The sequence below is a fragment of the Myotis lucifugus genome, unplaced genomic scaffold (assembly GCF_000147115.1).
Source record: "Myotis lucifugus unplaced genomic scaffold, Myoluc2.0 scaffold_166, whole genome shotgun sequence".
NCBI classification, from domain to species: Eukaryota; Metazoa; Chordata; class Mammalia; order Chiroptera; family Vespertilionidae; genus Myotis; species Myotis lucifugus.
In genome coordinates this window covers 1,102,109-1,120,157 of record NW_005871214.1, presented here as the reverse complement: position 1 = coordinate 1,120,157, position 18,049 = coordinate 1,102,109, and the positions used below count along the sequence as shown (strand labels likewise).

The window sequence follows — 18,049 nt, the reverse complement described above, 5'->3', positions numbered from 1 at the left end:
AGTAATTTTTGATTATACAGTGGACATTAAGGATGAAATGTTATAGAGGCTTTGTATTCTTTCATCTTCCTGTACAGAATGTTACTTTTTTGTTTTAGCCCCAAATTTAATTACTGCTTGGTTCCTTTGAACTTGTGAAGTATTGATTTTATACTTTGTTACTATGGGCTCAATTCACTTTTACTTTTAGTCTCACTTCTAAGATTACTATTCTAGAGTTTTAATGGAAAACCTGGAGTGTTAACCAAGCCCCTCTAACTTGGCCAGCTTCAAGTTCCTAACTTGGTCTCCCTCGAGGAAGGATACAGCCAAACTGTCTGCTCAAACGTTTAGCCCTGTAGCTGTTACTTTTCTGGGTACCTTAGATTCTCCCCCATGCATTCATAGTTCAGGTTTGAGCCAAGTGTTTGAGATAAGTTCGTATGCATATTTGGGGTTCCCCTCTCTTTGGTTCCCTCCTTTCTGGGGTTTCTCTGTCTATTTCCAGCTGTTGTAGCTGCCCTGAATTCTGTACACACAAGTCAATAGGCTTCAGATTTCTGCCTGAGTCCTAGGTGCCCTGTCTCATTGACTTAAGAGTACTTTCAGCAGAAAAGCAATGGGACTATGTATCTCACCCAGTGAAGTTTCCTTCTTTCAAAAATTGGATTTCCTCCAATGTCTACCTGCCCTTGCTCATTCTCTGTGTCTTAAAATAGTTGGTTTACATTTTTTTGTCTGAATTTATTATTATTAGTAGTAGTAGGTTAATTCAAATCACTTGCTCTACTGTTATTAGAACTGGACTCCTCAAGATTGTAACTTATGTATGTCACTAATTTTTATAAAAGATTTTCTATTTGACTCACTCATAGTTAACCATTCCATGTGCCATCTCTTTGTTTATATATGAAGTAGAGTTATCAAAACATTTCATACAAGGTGTAGGGTGACAAAACAGGTGTGCACAGGAGAACCAGATGCTAATTCTTCCTCTGTCACTAACTAGCTATTTGACTAAACTAAGTCTCTTAAGTAGTCCGTCTCACCTTAGGTTCTGTTCTATAGCATGAGGGAATTGGATTACATCAAACATTTTCATTGTCAGGATTCCTATTTTTTCTATTTCCCAATAGAATCTTACAATAAACCATATTAGTGTGAAATAGCCCTGATTGGGTAGATGGTTCATAGCTCAGCCTGCTCAGTACAGCCATCCCTATCTCAACTTATACAGTGGCATTGAAGCTTCTTTGAGGAACCCTAGACTTCCATAGAGCATAGTTTGAAAAAAAATCAAGGCTGGCTGATTTATAAATATATTTGCCTATTTTGCCTGCATCCAAGAATGGCTGAATTGTGGTGGCCATTTTCTTAGGATCTGAAATGTGCAGTTGTTACCTTTGACCTTCCTTCTGTTTTTTCACTTTAATCAGCATCTTATTATTTTTATCCTTATGCAACCACCATGGGCAGACATTTGCTGTGGGTATTTGCCAGATATTCTATATAAGGGTTTTTCTTTCCTATAATTGTAGCTAAAAGTAGCGCCCAGGACTGCACCACCAAGCACAACCCACCCCCACCTATCTCTACTTCCCATCTATCGGATATGAGTAGTTCTTCCCTCCATCTAGTTGCTCCTATGTGGGTGGGAAGAAATTAATAATCTTGGAGCTGTACTGATCATTTAGAAATTCTTTCTTCATCTGTAAAATAGCAGCAGACAGGCTTAAGATAATCTCCTTGCCTTACCAGTTGGTGGTTTTGTTGTCTTAAAGGAAACAACAAAATGAGCAGGTGTTGGGCACTGCCCACATCCATAGAGCATTGCCAACTCTTACAGAGCGACAGCATTGCCAGCTCTTACAGAGCGTTCCACCTCCAGACTTGGGGAAGAGTGGTGAGGTAAGGAAGGCCATGCAACCCACATATCAACTTAATCTTCTCCTTTCTGATCCTTGTTTCTTCTACCCTTCTCCCACAACAACTCTTATGATGAGTCTTTAAGTTATACATTGCAAGAACAGGCACATTCTTTCCTTTGCATGTAACTACAAGGCATTATAAAAGGGTTTCTACACAGGGCACTGCCATGAGGGGACATAATTGTAATAGTTAACATATCATAAGCTGGGCATGTGCTAAGTGCCTTTATATGGTTTATCTCATTTGGTCCTGGCATGGTATAGCTGTGGGCAGACCACTTGCTTAGGTCTTAAAATAGCAAATAGAAGATTCAAACTCAGTCAGCTTGACTCCAGATTCCACATCCTTAACCACTCTTGTTTTAACTGATGTTACACTTGACAGGGACCTACCTTCCTCTCTTAAATGTGCAAGATGGAGATATCATTTCCTCTGCCCCTATATATTTAAAATAGAAATAAATTATTAAAGTCAGAGGGAGGGACAATATGACTTCATTGAAGTAGGACTGGATATCTGTGGGTCTATAGATAGCTCTCTCTTCGTGTCAAAGTCATGATCTTCCTGCCAGTGCAAGAAGCCCACAGTAGCACCTTAGCAGTGTGTGAACAAAGGGATGAGGCTAAGTGGCGGTGCATTAGAGAGAGTTCAGAAGAGTCTGATGTGTAGGTGGTAGCTAAGATCTCTCTGCATTCTGTGATTGAGGAAAGGAACAAGGGTAACTTCAAGATATATCTACGGCCAGGGTAATTGTGCGACTTTTTTCTGTTATTTTAGCAAGCTAATTAGATGAAGGGGTGAAGATTTTAATACAAATCCCGACTGCACTGTTCCCGGGTTACTTAGCTTGAAAGGGGTTTGAACTTGGTATTTGATATGCCGTTACATATCAGATAGATAAGTGCCACAACTTAGGTGAGACTTTGTGATTATCAAAGATTTCAGTTGAGTGAAATCCAGATTCATTATTTAGTTGTTGACATAGATTCATTACAAGGTGAGTAGTTGGGGTTTTTCTTTTTATTTTATTTGTTTATTTTTATATTTATTTCTAATGCACTTTTTCTTCCATCACCATTTATTCCCTCTATGCCCCCTTCCACCTCCACCCCCTCAACCCCCACAATCACTGGAATAATTCATAAAGACAAGTAAAGATTTTAGTGTGAAAAAATAGCTCATTGGCGATAGAGCTTGGAAGATAATGTAGCAAACTCATTCATGTGGGACACTGGAGACCCATGTTTGGTCCTGGCATGGTACAGCTGTGGGCAGACCACTTTGCCTCTTTGGGCTTTGGTTTCTCTTTGTAAAAATGAGAATAGATAGATGCTTATGAAAATCCTTTCCAGTCCAACCTATGTGATTTTGTCTTAGTGACAAAACAAGTTATATTGATTTTGACCAGGATTTAAGATGTTGTTTCCTTGAGACAGCAGAGGGTTAGAAGGAGATTATGTGGTAATTTATAACATTGTCTTTGGAGCAAGACAACCTGGGTTTGAATATTGATCCCACTATTTATTAACTGCTATTATTGTGGCAAATTGCTAACCTCACTTTCCTCATCCATACAATGGGGATAATAAAGTACCTATTTCATTAAGGGTTATTGTGAGGAGTAAATAGACCAACATATGCGAAGTTCCAGAACAATGACTGGCACATGATAAGTGCTGTATATCGGGTTGATTTTATCATTGTAATAGTGCCACCATGGACGCACTTTGCTGCTCAGTGGTTTCCAGGAGGGATGGGTGGTTTTGCTATTTAGGCAGAGAATCCCTGAGACCCTTGGGGAGTAAGGCTAAAGATAGCATGGCAGGTGTGTTTATAATCCCATAAGGAGCAATAGCCAGTTATACTGCAGCTTGTCTCTAAACATTCACTCCCACATGGACTAACCATTCTTCTCACTGCTCTTTCCTTCTCACAAAGGAGGCAACCTCCTGGCAGATTTCAGGGTAGGAGTGTCAGAGTTCTCTCAACTTCCCCTGAAAAGTAAGCTAGATATGGCTCTAGTGTCCTGAGGCAATGATGTCTGGTGATCTGCACAGCGGCTAAGAATATAGGTTCTGTGTTTAAGCCTCAGCTTTGCTACTTAACTGTGTTGCCTTGGGCAAGTTACTGAACTTCTCTGTGCCTCTGTTTCCCATCTCTACAACAGGAATAAGAATAATCTCTACTTCCTGGTGTTGCTATGATGATTAAATGGGATAATACACGCAACGTTCCAAGAAAGGTGTCTGGCATATAGTATGTGTTTAGTAAATGGGAAATGTTACAATTACTATCATGATTATTGTATCAGTGAGGCGAATCTTGCTCTGTGGGTGATCAGTGACTTACTGGAAAAACAACAACACCACCACCACCAAGGACCACATACTGATAAATTAATGAATTCTAATTACTGATTTTATATGTGGGGAAATATCCATGAGCTAACTCACTTAATTTGAAATTGATGACTTATGACCAGTTAAATTTTAAAAATGCCTGCCTAGCAATACAAGTAGAATGGAATCTCAGAGATGAAAAGAGCTCTAAACAGATGTCTAATCCATCCACCCCTCCTGGGCATATATCCCTCTGTCTCCCTCCCAGGTGTGTAGCTGGTTTTATACGCTAAAGGTGGAGTTTAATTTTGCCTCACTATGTCTCTGGATGTCTCCCCTATGTGATGGTTCACCCCATTCCAGAGTGCAGTGCCCAGCATGTTGAGACATGAGCAGGCAGCTCATTGTGGTGGTTTTTTGTTGGAATGCATTGGATTATGAATGGAAAATCTAGTCTCTTCTGACACTTAGCTTCTCAGGTCCTCCCATGGCACTGGTCACAGCTGATAGAATTGAGTGAACTGACAACAATGTGCTCCCATGTTCTTGGATTAGCTGCTACCCCCCGCCCCCCCCCCAAAAAAAATAGAGAAACATAAAATTTTAATGCCTGTGGGCAGGAAGTTGGGAGTCGGAGAATTTAGATCAAGAAAAGACCTGGGAAATGATCCAGATGTTAGGATTAACCCACAAATGAGGAAGCAGGGCCAGAGAAGTTAAGGGACTTGGCGACAGGGATTCAGCTAGTTAGTGTGAGTATGCAGAATAAGGATTACTTCCACCAGCTCTCTCTGGTTCTCCAGCATGGGGATTAGAAACGTGGCCTCGAGAGGCAGGCTGCCTTAATTCAAGTCTTGATTCTATCGTTTATTGGCAGTGTTATCTCAGCCAGCTGTAGACTTCACCCTGCCTCAATTTTCTTACTTGGAAAATAGGAATAATAATAGAGATTTTGTGTGGGTTAAATGAGATAATATGTGCAAGGCACTTAGGACAGTTGCTGGCACATAAAACATATTCAGAAAGTGCTTGTTATTATTACTAGTCTCCCAAAGAACCTCAAACATATCAACTCTTACATGAGCCAGAGAATAAGTGTTTTGACCAGACTGGTGTTTTAAAGTATTTTCTCTCACTTAAAATATGGCTTTTTAATGTCTGCTTAGCTTCTGATTCGGAAGTGATCTTAGGAGCCATCTGTGAATTAGCAACCACATTCTTCCCCAGAATCATTGTGACTTTTGGATGGAAGGAGGAAATTTTCAAAAAATAATTTCTCATTATTTTTCATTTCCAAGTCACATTCAGAAAATATTTACAGAGTAGTCTGCCATGTGCCTGGCACAGAGATCAGGCCTGGAGGGATGCAGAGCTGGGCGGTCTGATGTACTCTTACCCTCATGTGTGCACAGATTAGGTGGAATGGTTGGCAATTACACAGGTAATTCTGCCACACTCCGGAGGGAGCACTGCCAGGGCAGGGCATAGAGAGACTTTACAGCACGTGGAAGGAGACTTGAACATGATTTAAGGGGTCAGGAAGGGCTTTCTGGAAGAACTCATGTCAATGCTGAGACCTGAATGTGAGCTAGATTCTTGACTAGTCTGGAAGGGGGCTGAGGAGTGTTCCAGGCACAGGGAACTGTGTGTATGTGGTGGGGAGAGTGCTTCAGGGTTGGGATAAAACACTGGGTGTTCACCAATTTATTCAACACTTAACAAGTGTCTATTAAGCACTCACTATGCAACAAGTATTGTTTTACATAATGGGCACACATGGGTTAACAAAACAGGTGATGTTTTTATTTTTATGGAAGTTATGGAAGAGAAGAGAGAAAGATGGAAAGTGCTATGAACTGCTTCAGGCAGGCTGTGGAAAGTGATTAGGGTAGAGTGACAGTGGAGCTGACATCTGAATGATGAGAGGAGCCAGGGTAGGGAGGGTTCCAGGCAGAAGAACAACAAAGGCAAAGAACTCTAAGGCGGGGATGATTTGGGCATGATGGAGAAACTGAGAGAGGACCTGTGTGCTGGGATGTGGGGAATGTGGGGGAAGCAGTATAAGTAATTCAAAGGGTATTTGGGTTGGGTTGTTGGTGTTGAGAAAGGCATCAGAACAACAGGATCACACACACACACATACACACACACACACACACACACACACACACACACACACACTATGGATGTCTCTTTTCAAAACCAGGAAGATTTTGGCAAACCTCAGTTGGCTCTGGGTTTTAATAGCTGAGATGAAGCAAAGAGCTTTTCTGTCACGGTGACTAGATCTGCATGAGGCACGTGCACGGATAATGGTCCTCTTCCCAGTTATGAGAACGTGTCAGCACCATAACAAATCAGCAGGGCTGCCGGCTCAGCAAGAGGGCTCATTGTGTAGATTAGGGCTGTCCCCATGGTTTCTCCTGGGTTCTCGCCATGCACTTCTAATTACCCCCCATGAGCTGTCTCTTCCTGTTTATTCATTTGAACTCAAATGTGTGTTCCAACCATGCTTTAAATGCTTTCTGTCCAATTTGGGACTGCTTGGTCCAGACCAATTGCCCATGTTCTTCTGTTTCTCTATGATGGTCTATCTCTGTATTCTTTTTAAAAATTTTTTCTCTTTATTGATTAAGGTATTACATATGTGTCCTTATCCCCCCATTGCCCTTCCACCCGCCCCCCCCCCCCCACTCATGCCCTCACCCCCCTGGTGTCTGTGCCCATTGGTTAGACTTATATCTCTATTCTTGCTGGCCCTGCAGGAGACTCATGGCTCTTGTTTGCTCCCAGTGAACAGCTTTGGAAATGATGAAGAGCTGTGCACATCTTCTGACACTGACGAAGAGGTGATGAAGCAATTTGAGATTTCTGTGTCCCGGTCCCAGAGCTTCCGGTCAAGAGTGTCTGAGAAAGGCAAGCAGACAAGATCAGAGCAGAAACCAAAAGTCTGCCATTTGCTCTCTACCGGGGAAGAGGACAGAACCCAGGTGTCTGCCTGTGAAGGTATTCTTTGCATCCAACCCTTCCTCTATCTAGACCAGGGATGGCCAACGGGAAGAACATCTTTGATTCATGTAACTCTGCACTTGCTTCTGTGAGTCACTAGAGGGAGAGTAAGTGGGGCAGGAGCCAGGGGCTGGGACAGGGAAAGGGCTGCTCCACACTTCTCAGGGGAATGAAGGCGGGGGTGGGTGGGGGTGGGGATGGGGGTGGGTGGGGGGCTGCAGGGAGCTGGAGATGGAAAGCAGAAGTGCCGAAGCCTGGACCCCTGATTTGTGGGACCCCTTCCTTCCTGTAGTTACTACTTTGTGCGTGTTGAGCACTAATGACCAGAATGGTATTTATCAAGCTTTATAACATCTTGTTTCCCTCTGATAAGTTCAAAAACTTTATATACCTGTCCGCTGACATTGAAACCCTGTGCCTTTGCTCCCATTTGCAATGTTGAGTCTATTTTCCACATAGTTATGTAACTTCAGACGAGTTTTGAAGCCTTTCTTTTAATATTGTATTAGTAAGACAATAGGTATGCTTTATTTTCCAAATAAAAACATGTATCATAATAATATTGAATAACCTTTCTCAAACCACACATGTCCTGCACTCTCTCCCTCATTCCCCATAGTTTCTGCCCCCCCCCCCCCACACACACATACACACACTTCACAGGAGACTAGCTGGGTAAGTGCAAGGTCTTATGCCTTCCTAGCATCTTTATACTAAGTTTACCTTCCATAGGAGGGAGGGGAAGACACGCGGGGGCAGGGTAAGCACAGCTTGCGACGGGGGAAGGGCTTGTTAAGTGTCCTCCACTTACACAAAATAACCTGGAAAATGAACAGGGCAATACACCTTAGTGCTCTCCCCAGCGAAGGTCAGGCATCTGTCTCTCCTATGCCGAGAACCCGGTGTAGGCACAGGACACCGGGAAAGGGAAGAGGCTGTCATGCCGTGCACCTCAGTGACCTGGTCTGAACGTCCTGGCTTCTCTAATCTGTTCTGTCTTTCCTTTTGGCCTGTGGCCAGTCAAACCAAGGGGGGCATAGTTATAGCTCTTCCGTGGTTTTTCAACACATAGAGGTAGTAAAAGGAAAGAGAAAAGGGGAAGACCAAAACTGAGAGGAGATTGAGAGGAAATTTCTGACTTGGCATGTGGATGAGGCAGGCAGAAAAAGAACAGAGGAAAAAGAAAAGGAGAACTAACAAAAAGAACCCTATTTTTTTCAGCGGGAATATCATCATTTGCTATCCATTATGTAATTTTACTTCTTGATATGGGCAACATGACATATTTTATTGCTATACTTTTTAGCCCAAGGTGAGCCAAGAAATAAATGCCTTATGGAACCAAAGCATAATGCTGACCGTCCATCATGTCCTTATAGCCCCTCCTGCTTTACTCTCTGTCTCTCATGTTATATCACAGCATTCCTCCCTCTCCATTGAGAGGGCACATGTTAGCTAATGAAAGTTAATAGCAGTTTATTCCCTAGGAGTAGCTTGTTTAATTCTAAAGCTAATGGCCCCATTTCCCAGAAGTCTAAGTGTCTAGTTTCTGATTTATTCAATTGGCTGATGTTCTGAGAGTTCTGACGACCACGCTAACCTCTCCCCTTCCTGAAATTAGCAACAACTTTTGTCATCACTGGTGATTCTAAAATTTTTGAGAGCTGGTGATAGAAAAGGTAAATTTTTCTCTACTGGAGAGAGGAAAAAGTCCACTACGGTGAATGAATTACCCGTAGATTTTGAAGAAAAACAGGGGGATTTTCATAGGAATAAATAACTGCATGCTAAATTTAATTGTATGATTTTTTTCTGTGTTACTTATTTTTGTTCATCTTTAGATCAGTGAATTTGTTTCAGTAATAAAGAATAATGATGAGATTAAGTTTGTACCCCAAGAAGATTTTTTTGGTTTGTTATCTATTTAGGTGTTTTTTTTTCACTCTACCTTAAACATGAGTATCTACAATCAAATTTAATTGCAGACAATTCTTACTTTAAAAACACATTCAAAATGTTGGACAGATGAAATTAAAGGTCCAAATTCAAGTAAAATCTGAACCTCGAATGAGTTACTGGTAGGTTGTCTCATGTTTCAGCTCAAGTGAGATCCTTCATTCTAGATTGAGTGTGAGGTTATTTTAGAACCAAGACAATACGGTCTTCTTATTCTAGCCAAGTTCTCTCTTGTCAAATGTATCTGACTTAGTGTTATTTTGCATTAATTGTCACTGCATTCCTGCTCATGTCAGGCTTGGGCTAAGTGATCTGGATCAGAGGCTATGCATCAGATCTTTAGGCATGAAAGGTGGGCTGGCTGGGCAGTAGAATCATACAGTTCTGAAATGCATAGGAATGGCTGTTGAGAAAGCTAGGCTTAAACTCTCAGGTATGAGCCAAAGCAGTCCACAGGTGAAATTTCATCTCCAGGGATCTCTCAGTTCTCCTTTAAGGCCTTTCAATGGACTGATTATGTAAGATAATCTCCTTTACTTAAAGTCAACTGTTTAAGGATTTTAATCCCCTCTATAAAGTACCTGTACAGCAACAGGTACTACATTAGTGTTTTAATTGAATATGTTAGCCACAGTGAAACCTAACAATAACTATCATAGATGGCAAGCAAAAGTATTTGTATGTGGGTGGTGGTGGGAGAGAGGAGTTTGGGCGTGTAAAAGAAAGTAATTGGTTACATTCCATCAAAGTGGGATATGGACTAAATAAATTCCAGGATTTCTCTGCTGAAATTTATAGGATTGATGTGACATAATTATGCCCTATAATTTCTACAAAGCCAGGATACATTTCTCTGACAACAGGCAATTACTTTTCTGTATGTGTTTAAGGTGACATGATCTTCTTTAATTTAAAGTCTGGGAAGACTGCTTTATATAACGGTGAATCACCTTTCCCTTTCTTGCTCCTTGCAACTTGACTTCCACCCCAGCTTTGCTTGCCTAATTCATCCTTGAATGTCTGTCAAAGAAAATGGTTTGTTACATTAATATAGGTCTTATGTTTTTCAGTTATGAAAAGCTTTTCAAGGCTTGATGTAGCTTTCAAAAATTCTCTTATTGCTGATCTAGGTATTATCACTGTAGGAGTTGAAGTCATGAGACAATTTTATGGGAGTAATTTCTTGGCAAAGTTAGATTTTTGTGCTGAAACCCTGCTGGGTGCTACACACGTTGATGGATGACCCACTGTTTAATAGGACATTTTAGTGTTCACGCATGTGAGGAATGGATGTGCTAATTAGAGCCTTGGAAGAAAATTCTGCTTTATGTTGTAGGGTTTTGCATATGCAATAGCCTTTGTTTTGTTTGTCATTTTCTGTGGCCTTTTTAAAAGCGTATTTGCCAAATAACTGAAAGTGCGACTGTAAAAATGTTCTGATGTCCTATGAACGTGTCCCCAGGGGAGGCTGAACTGAATTTTTAAGAATAGGAAGGCAGATAGTAGAACTTCTCAATGGCTTGCCAGGGTTTTGAAAAATCCCAAATAAGGGGTCTGAAGTTGTGCACTGAGGACCAAGCCTGCCTGAAAGTGTTTTCATGTGGTTTGCAAAGACGATACTATATTTTTAATTTGCCTGTTTAATATAAGTGGGTCTAGTAAACCACTGCCACCAGCACTCCATATTGCTGCACACTTGGCTGCTTCAAGTATTTGGTACCTGCCCAGCCTTTGAAGTTATTTGAGGGTTTAGTGAAGTCCACGGGTAGGAGCAGTAGATACATGTGGCTTAGTGCTTTCAAGGAGTGGATGTTCTAGCTGAAACTTTGACTTACAGTGGAAAAAATTGATGTCATACAGTGTATACATAAGAGCTGAATTTATAGATACCTTGTCATCTACTCACTTATTCTGTCTATATCTCTCATCCTGGGATGGGGGCTACTGGGGTAGCCTGAAGGCCAAAGAGATAAGACATCCTTGGCTACCTTTTGGATGTAGGAGGCAAGTCTGGGTGAAGGCAACAGCTTAGGAAGAAGCTGTCAGTTTTTCCTTCCAATATGAGGGTAACCTAGACATTGAAGGAGAGGCAGAGGATGAACAGAGTAAGGAAGAACTGAGAGAGGGGGAGAGGGAGAGAGAGAGAGGGAGAAAGAAAGAGAGAGAGAGAGAGAGAGAGAGAGAGAGAGGAGGAGAGGAGAGGAGAGGAGAGGAGAGGAGAGGAGAGGAGAGGAGAGGAGAGGAGAAGAGAGGAGAAGAGGAGGAAGAAAATGAAGTCTGAGAAAAATACCGAGTTTGAAGGAGTCAAGAAAGATTGAGTTTTTGAGGCTTCAGATGGACAGGAGGAAAGGACAAGAGTGAGGGCTTGAGAACCTCTGTGAACAGAAATACCCAAGTAGCATTTTCAGGAGCCAGTGAGGCCACAGGTGACAGAGTTGGGAGGTAGTAGAAAGTGAGGTGTGCTGGGTTGGATGAGGCCAGTGTGGGCCAGACAAGTAAGCAAGGCTAATATTTATGGAAGGCTTTGTGGCTACCAGGCAGATATTATTTGATGTGTCTCTCTGATGGTTTATATCATCATTTTATAGATAAGGAAACAAAGGTTCAGGCAGCTCAAATTATTCAAGTTCTTAAATCCAGAATATCTGAATCCAAGTCTAGTGTTCTTTGCATGGATCAAGTAAAGAACTTCCTTCTTGAGAAAACCACTGAAGCCTTTTGAGCAGAGGGTAATATGTTGAACATGGAAGAGAAAAAAAAGAATGGTAGAGTCAGGAGACCATGTGGTCTCCATAGTAGATTGCTGTTCTTGCATCCTAGATCCATCCCCAAAGTCTTGGGGTCATTGGCTCCAACAAAATGCTAATGTGTTTAATTTATTCTCCTAATAGAAACACACATCTTTTATACTCATATTATTAGAAAGTACTTAACCTTTACCCCACATAATGAACCAATGGTCTTTTTGATTATATGGACCAAGTTTATCCACTGTATGAGTGAAATTATGTTTCTGCAGGTGTTACTTTATGGGTTTTGTTTTTGAGGTTTCGATTGATGTAGTTGCTATTGCTCAGTTTCTCTAGATAAAATGTATAAACTAATAATATATTTGAAATAGTTTCCTTATTGCAAATTTAGATTTGGATGGAGCAAGGCAACTGCATTATTCTGAGAATTTGTCTTATGGTGAAGATGAGCCCACCTCTGCCCATGCACAGTCCCTATGTGAGGTGGGGGATACCAGGCACCATGGTGCATCTCCCCAGGAGACCAGTGTGGTCCACAGGCTCAGTCGCCAGTCCACAGAGGGCAGCTTGGAGATGGAAGCCGCTTTTAATAACCGGGGACTTGAAGACTCCTATGCCACCGATAGTTCCTCCGTGTGGAGCCCAGAGGCAAGTGACTTATTTTCCATTTTCTTCTTGCTTCAGTGTTTTTGCTCTGTCTAGTTCTTGCTCTCCTCCCCTCCCCAGCCTTCAAGAAAAGATTTCTCCAAAAAGAAAGCATTGCCTTAAACGAAGACCTAAAGAGCCCTTATTTAAATAAACTTTTGTTCAGATGACCAAGACCTGACACCTATGTGGACCAATAAAAGAATCATATAAATTTCTATCAAAATGGAAAAAAAGAAAGAAGAATGGTGGCATAATGGGCCCAGAAACAACTAGGCTTCTTTTTTACATAAAGGAGATTTTAGTTCTTTAGAGAGACTTTTTTATGGTTTCAATTAATTGGAATCTATTTTTATTTACTCCAAATCTTGAGTAATGATTATTTGAATATGAGAATTATTTGAAAATTAATTAAAATACAGTGGCCCTCCAAATGAAATTATACAAGATATTATGATGACAATCTTGCAGTATATTTGTTGGCTTTTCATTGAATTGAAGGTCTAAGAGATGGCATTAGTCTGGCCATTGACTTTGCTTTCTGAAGTAAATCTACGATAAAAGATGCTTCTTCTAAATTTATTTTTCAATTAAAACTTAGTCCAGAATACACCTAGGTAACCAAAGGTTGGACTGGAGGTGATGGTGCTAGAAATTACCATTTATTGAGCAATTACTATGTGCCAAGCACTGTGATAAGGATTTTGCAAATATTGTTTTATCTTACAGGTATTCACGGTTATTCCTTATTAGCTAGATCCCTCCTAAAATGATTCTATAACATTAAGAGATATTCAATTGTGGTGTCTAATACCTTCACTGAAATTAATTTTGATGAAATAAGTCATATATAAATATATAAAACTTCTTTGTAATTTGTGGGGATAGAGGAAGGAGAAGGGTGAATGGGTTTTGTTAGCATCAGTCTGACTGAGAAAATAAACAGGGTAAATCTCTTATTAGGGCCTGGACTGTCATAAACACCAAATGCTCACCAAGGAGAAGGAAAACAATTAGAGGAAATCATGTTCCAAATCCTGACACACTGAGGCGTGCAGAGAGAGTGTAAGGAGATAGATATGCACATGTGTGTGCATGCCCCTGTATTGGTGTTTCTGCTAAGGACAGTAGATGGTAACTCAGATATGTGTGTGCAGCTTGTTAAAAGCAGCCCTTCATATTAGAGACACCCAAAGCTATTAACCTTATACGTTTTGTAAAACAATTGTGCTTTCTTGTCAGTTTACTGCCAAGAGTCATACTAAATCCCACACAGTAACATTCTATTTGGCTCCCTCACCACAAAAACAAAACAGCACTGTTTACCTACCTAGTGATACTCCGTCCCCTTGATCACTATGCCATTAGCCTGGAATTGCTTCTCCAGGTAATCGCCCATTTGCCTACCTCATGGAGCTTTAATAGAAGACTTGGTGTTGAGGGCACTAAATGTTCTCAGACTCCCAAAATACCCAGACATCTCTGTGTGCTCCATTCAACCTCCTATATCTATTTTGAGACAAAAACTGTAATTTGTGCTCTTACAGTAGAACCTCAAATGCAGCTCGGAGACAGTTCCTGTAACTGCCTGCTTGGCAGGCTTAGCTCGCCTTTTAAGAATTGATTTATTTGCCTCTTAGCTGTATTAAGAGCCCTGTCTTCCCCCTGTATCTGGCATCGGGAACATATCGTGGGTCTGTTTACTCTGGGCCACACAGATGACATCAATACTATTTTACTAAGACAAAAGAGGCTTTCAATTTGATAGAAAAATCTTTAAACCTACATGGTTTTTTGACAATGTGGCACAAGTATTCCCATCCTAAAGAAAAACCCAGGCTATTAGAGCTAAAGGAATCCAATTTTATTTGGACTCAGAAGGAAACAGGTCATGCAGTGTGACTCCCTGTTAGTCTGATGGATTTCCATGCGCTGTGCTTCCTGGCCGGGAAGACTTTTCCCTGCACTCAAGGCTTGGTGGGGAGGACGATGGGAAGGTGGCTGGTGATGCTGAGCACACAGGGAGGGGGGTGTCCCACTTTTCATCTGTTCCCACTGATTAACTGGTTGGCCTTGAGAAGTTAATTAAAATCTGCCAAATGGGGATAAAAATGAAGAGATTTTTACCTTGCAGGAAGGTCAAATGGATTAGTGATATTAACCGTACCCACGTGAGGAGCGGCTTTAGTTGCCTGGTGATAGGTAATATGTGTTGAAATGATTAATTGCTCTGAAAGTACCTGCCTTCACAAATCTTCATTTCAGACCATCGAAGGAAGGGGCTACGTTTTCATGGGCTGCAGTTTGAATGTCCCCATCCACAGCCTGGTCTCTGCCTGGAGTTGTCTTACTCAGTTATTTCAGGCCCCTCTCCCCTTCCAGGACTTTACCACAAACCCGCAGGTGCAGTGAGCATTTATCTGAATAGACAGCCTGAAGGATAAGTGGAGAGAAAGTCATTAACTAGGATATTTTTACCTTGGCATTGAAGTTGATGACAGAACTGGGAACTGTTAACTAGTATTAAGAGCAGGGCCTAAAAGGATGTGAAATTCCAAGTAGTGCATGTTTTCAACTCTCTTCTCCAATCTTATTCCCTCTGCATCTCACACAGTTACTATACACAGAAATTGCTATGGCGAAAGGTTTTGGGGAGAAGAAGGGAGACATCATGGTTCAACATAATGTTTGGGATTTTAAGCATTAATATGGGTAAATCCTGGATAGTCCTGGCTGGGCTTATGATGTTGGGGGCATGGAATGAATTACTTAGCCTTTCTAAGCCTTGGTTTCCTATAAAAAGGAAGATATTAAAATACATACCTCATTAGGTTAAAGTGAATATTTTAAAAGATAATATTTCTTAGCTGCATTTCCCGAAAAGGACAGGACATGCAACCCCAAGGAAGAGTGAGGGACATGGGAGTGAGGCAGGGAAGAACGGAGTGTCATTATGAGTATAATCAAGTTGGCACCATTAAGTGTGACTCATGGCTTGATCCTGTGGGACTGTACTCTGTGAAGCTGTACAAACTAATCTCAGGACATCTTTCCAAGGGGAGAAAAGTTTAGTGTATGAGGCATGAAGTCTCCCCACACTCTGGACTTTCTATACATGAGTGCCAAGCAGGATTCTGGGACTTTCCACATCTTGACACCAGCAGAGAGCCTGTGGTGGGAGCTAAGAGCTATGTGGCATGGCAGGAGGTAAGGCTTTATTAAGTTTCTCCAGGCTAAAGCCACTTAGAGCCCAGACAGGCTGGGCCTGTAGGGGAAGATGGAATAAAAGGTGAGGCCAAGAAAGTTTGAAGTGCATAAAAGCAGGCTTTTGTAGTCTATAAAGGGTTTAGTATGGTACCTGGCATAAGGGAGGGCTTAGTATATGTTATATATTATTACTTATTTTTTTAAATATATTTTTATTGATTTCAGAGAGGAAGGGAGAGGGAGAGAGAGAGAGAAACATCAATGACAAGAGAGAATCATTGATTGGCTGCCTTCTGCACTCCCCCTACTGGAGATCAACCCCACAACGTAGGCATGTGCCCTGACCCGGAATTGAACCATGACCTCCTGTTTCATAGCTCAGTGCTCAACCAGTGAGCCATGTTGGCTGGCTATTATTACTTATGTTCTGACAAGCAATATAGAGATGATCACGAGTAGACTAAAATAGATGGGAATTTTAACAGAAGTCTGTGACTTGAGTTTTGAGTTGGCCTCACTCCTTGGAGACTTGCTGCTAATATTATATCTACACTAGTCAGTTGTATTCAAAAGTCTCTATAGCAACCACTTTTATGACTTGAAACCAAGAACCTCTGAATAGAAACACTCACACATGAATGCATGCATGCTCAGAGGAAAAGATAGAAGAAGCTACCCTTATTTTGCAAGAAGCCTAAATTTTCCTGGTAGACTAATGTGAATCTTGAGAGGACATTTAATAGATGTCTTCTATAAGTCAAGTCCTTTAATTTTCACAACAACCCTATAAAGTAGGTATCCTCTTCATGTTAATATTTAGAAAAATAGGAAGTGGAAAAGATTAAATAACTTGCCCAATGTCACTGAGGTAGCAGGAGGTAGACCTGGGATTCCTAAGGCTGTCTCATTCCAGAGGACTATGCACTTTTACTTGAACTCTGTTGGAAAGTTATGTTGCTGCGTGTGCATTATTCTGGTGTTTTAGTTTATATATATATATATATATATATATATATATATATATATATATATATATAATTTAAATAAAGAGGTTTTTGAATTAGCGAAGTCTGGTGTTCCATTACATAAATAAGGACTGATTCTGATTTACAATAAGAAATCAGACCAAAGTTTAGTTATGGGCAAGAGTCATGCCTTCGGAGGGAAAATCAAATTAGGTTGACATGATTTATAGTCTGTTGGAGGGTGACTCATTACAGTAAATGCAGCTCAGCTCAGTTTTCTCGGTGAGGTCATCAGATCTGACTGGCTACAGGTGAATTGCTGTCTAAAGGTGATATTTCATAATGAGGGGAGCCTGTTTGAAAATAGGTAGCACCAGTCTATTCATGGGAATAGATATTTATGGAGTCTGTTCTGAGCCAGGTATTTTTTTCACATCTGTTAAAACCTCACAACAGCACTCTATCAAGTAGGCATCTTAATGCTCTCTTTTTTTTTTCTAATGAGAGTACAGAAAGGATGGTCTATTTGGCCAGGATCAAAAAGCTAGTCAGTGGTAGATTGATGATTTCTGCTTGACACTCGTGTATACATTCAGCCTAGGTGTTCTGTCTCCAAGTCCAATGTTGCTGCTCACTAAATGGCTGCTGGGGATGCCACCCTAGACCTTTGCTACTCAAAATGTGCTTCGAGGACAACTGTGATATCCTCCTCAGCTTCTGAAAAATGTAGAATCTCAGGCCCCACCCCAGTCCTACTGAGTAAGAGTCTCCTAATGATTCAAGTCCACACAGGCATTTGAGAAGCTCTGCCCTAAGCTTTTCTCCCATGTAGACTGAATATCTACTGAGGGATCACCTGTCCATGACCCTGATTTTATTAGGATTCTTGTCTTCAGGAGGTCCTGGCCCATAGAGCACAGGTCCAGGCTCAACCATTTCTCTTGGGACTTAAGGTAAAGTTACCCCTTGGCAGTTGTGTAGCTTACTCATTTTAGATTTTGCATCTCAGTTGGTTTCAATGATAGTGGTCAGTTATGCTTTTTGAGAGAAAGATACTGTAAAACATAAAAGCTTTGTTCATTTGTTCCAAAAGCATTCATGAAGTCTCCCTGTGTTCCAGGCACTGTGCCCTCAAAAAATTCACAATCTAATGGAGAGATAGACCAATAAATATACCTTTCTAATATAGAGGGATCTGAGCTCACAGTTAAAAAGTGCAGGGTTCTGAAGGAGCAGAGGGGCATCGTCTCACCGAAACGCAGTGGGTATT

General features: G+C 41.1%; 1 protein-coding gene across 1 annotated transcript in view; it reads left to right on the top strand.

The window, feature by feature from the left end:
- Positions 1-18,049, top strand: part of SYT16 (synaptotagmin 16) — a 204,650-nt gene that overhangs the window by 165,439 nt on the left and 21,162 nt on the right. The window contains exons 3-4 of the mRNA XM_014462005.2: positions 7,041-7,253; positions 12,354-12,610. Of these exons, the coding sequence (XP_014317491.1) occupies positions 7,041-7,253; positions 12,354-12,610 (470 nt within the window). The remainder of the gene's footprint in view (positions 1-7,040; positions 7,254-12,353; positions 12,611-18,049) is intronic.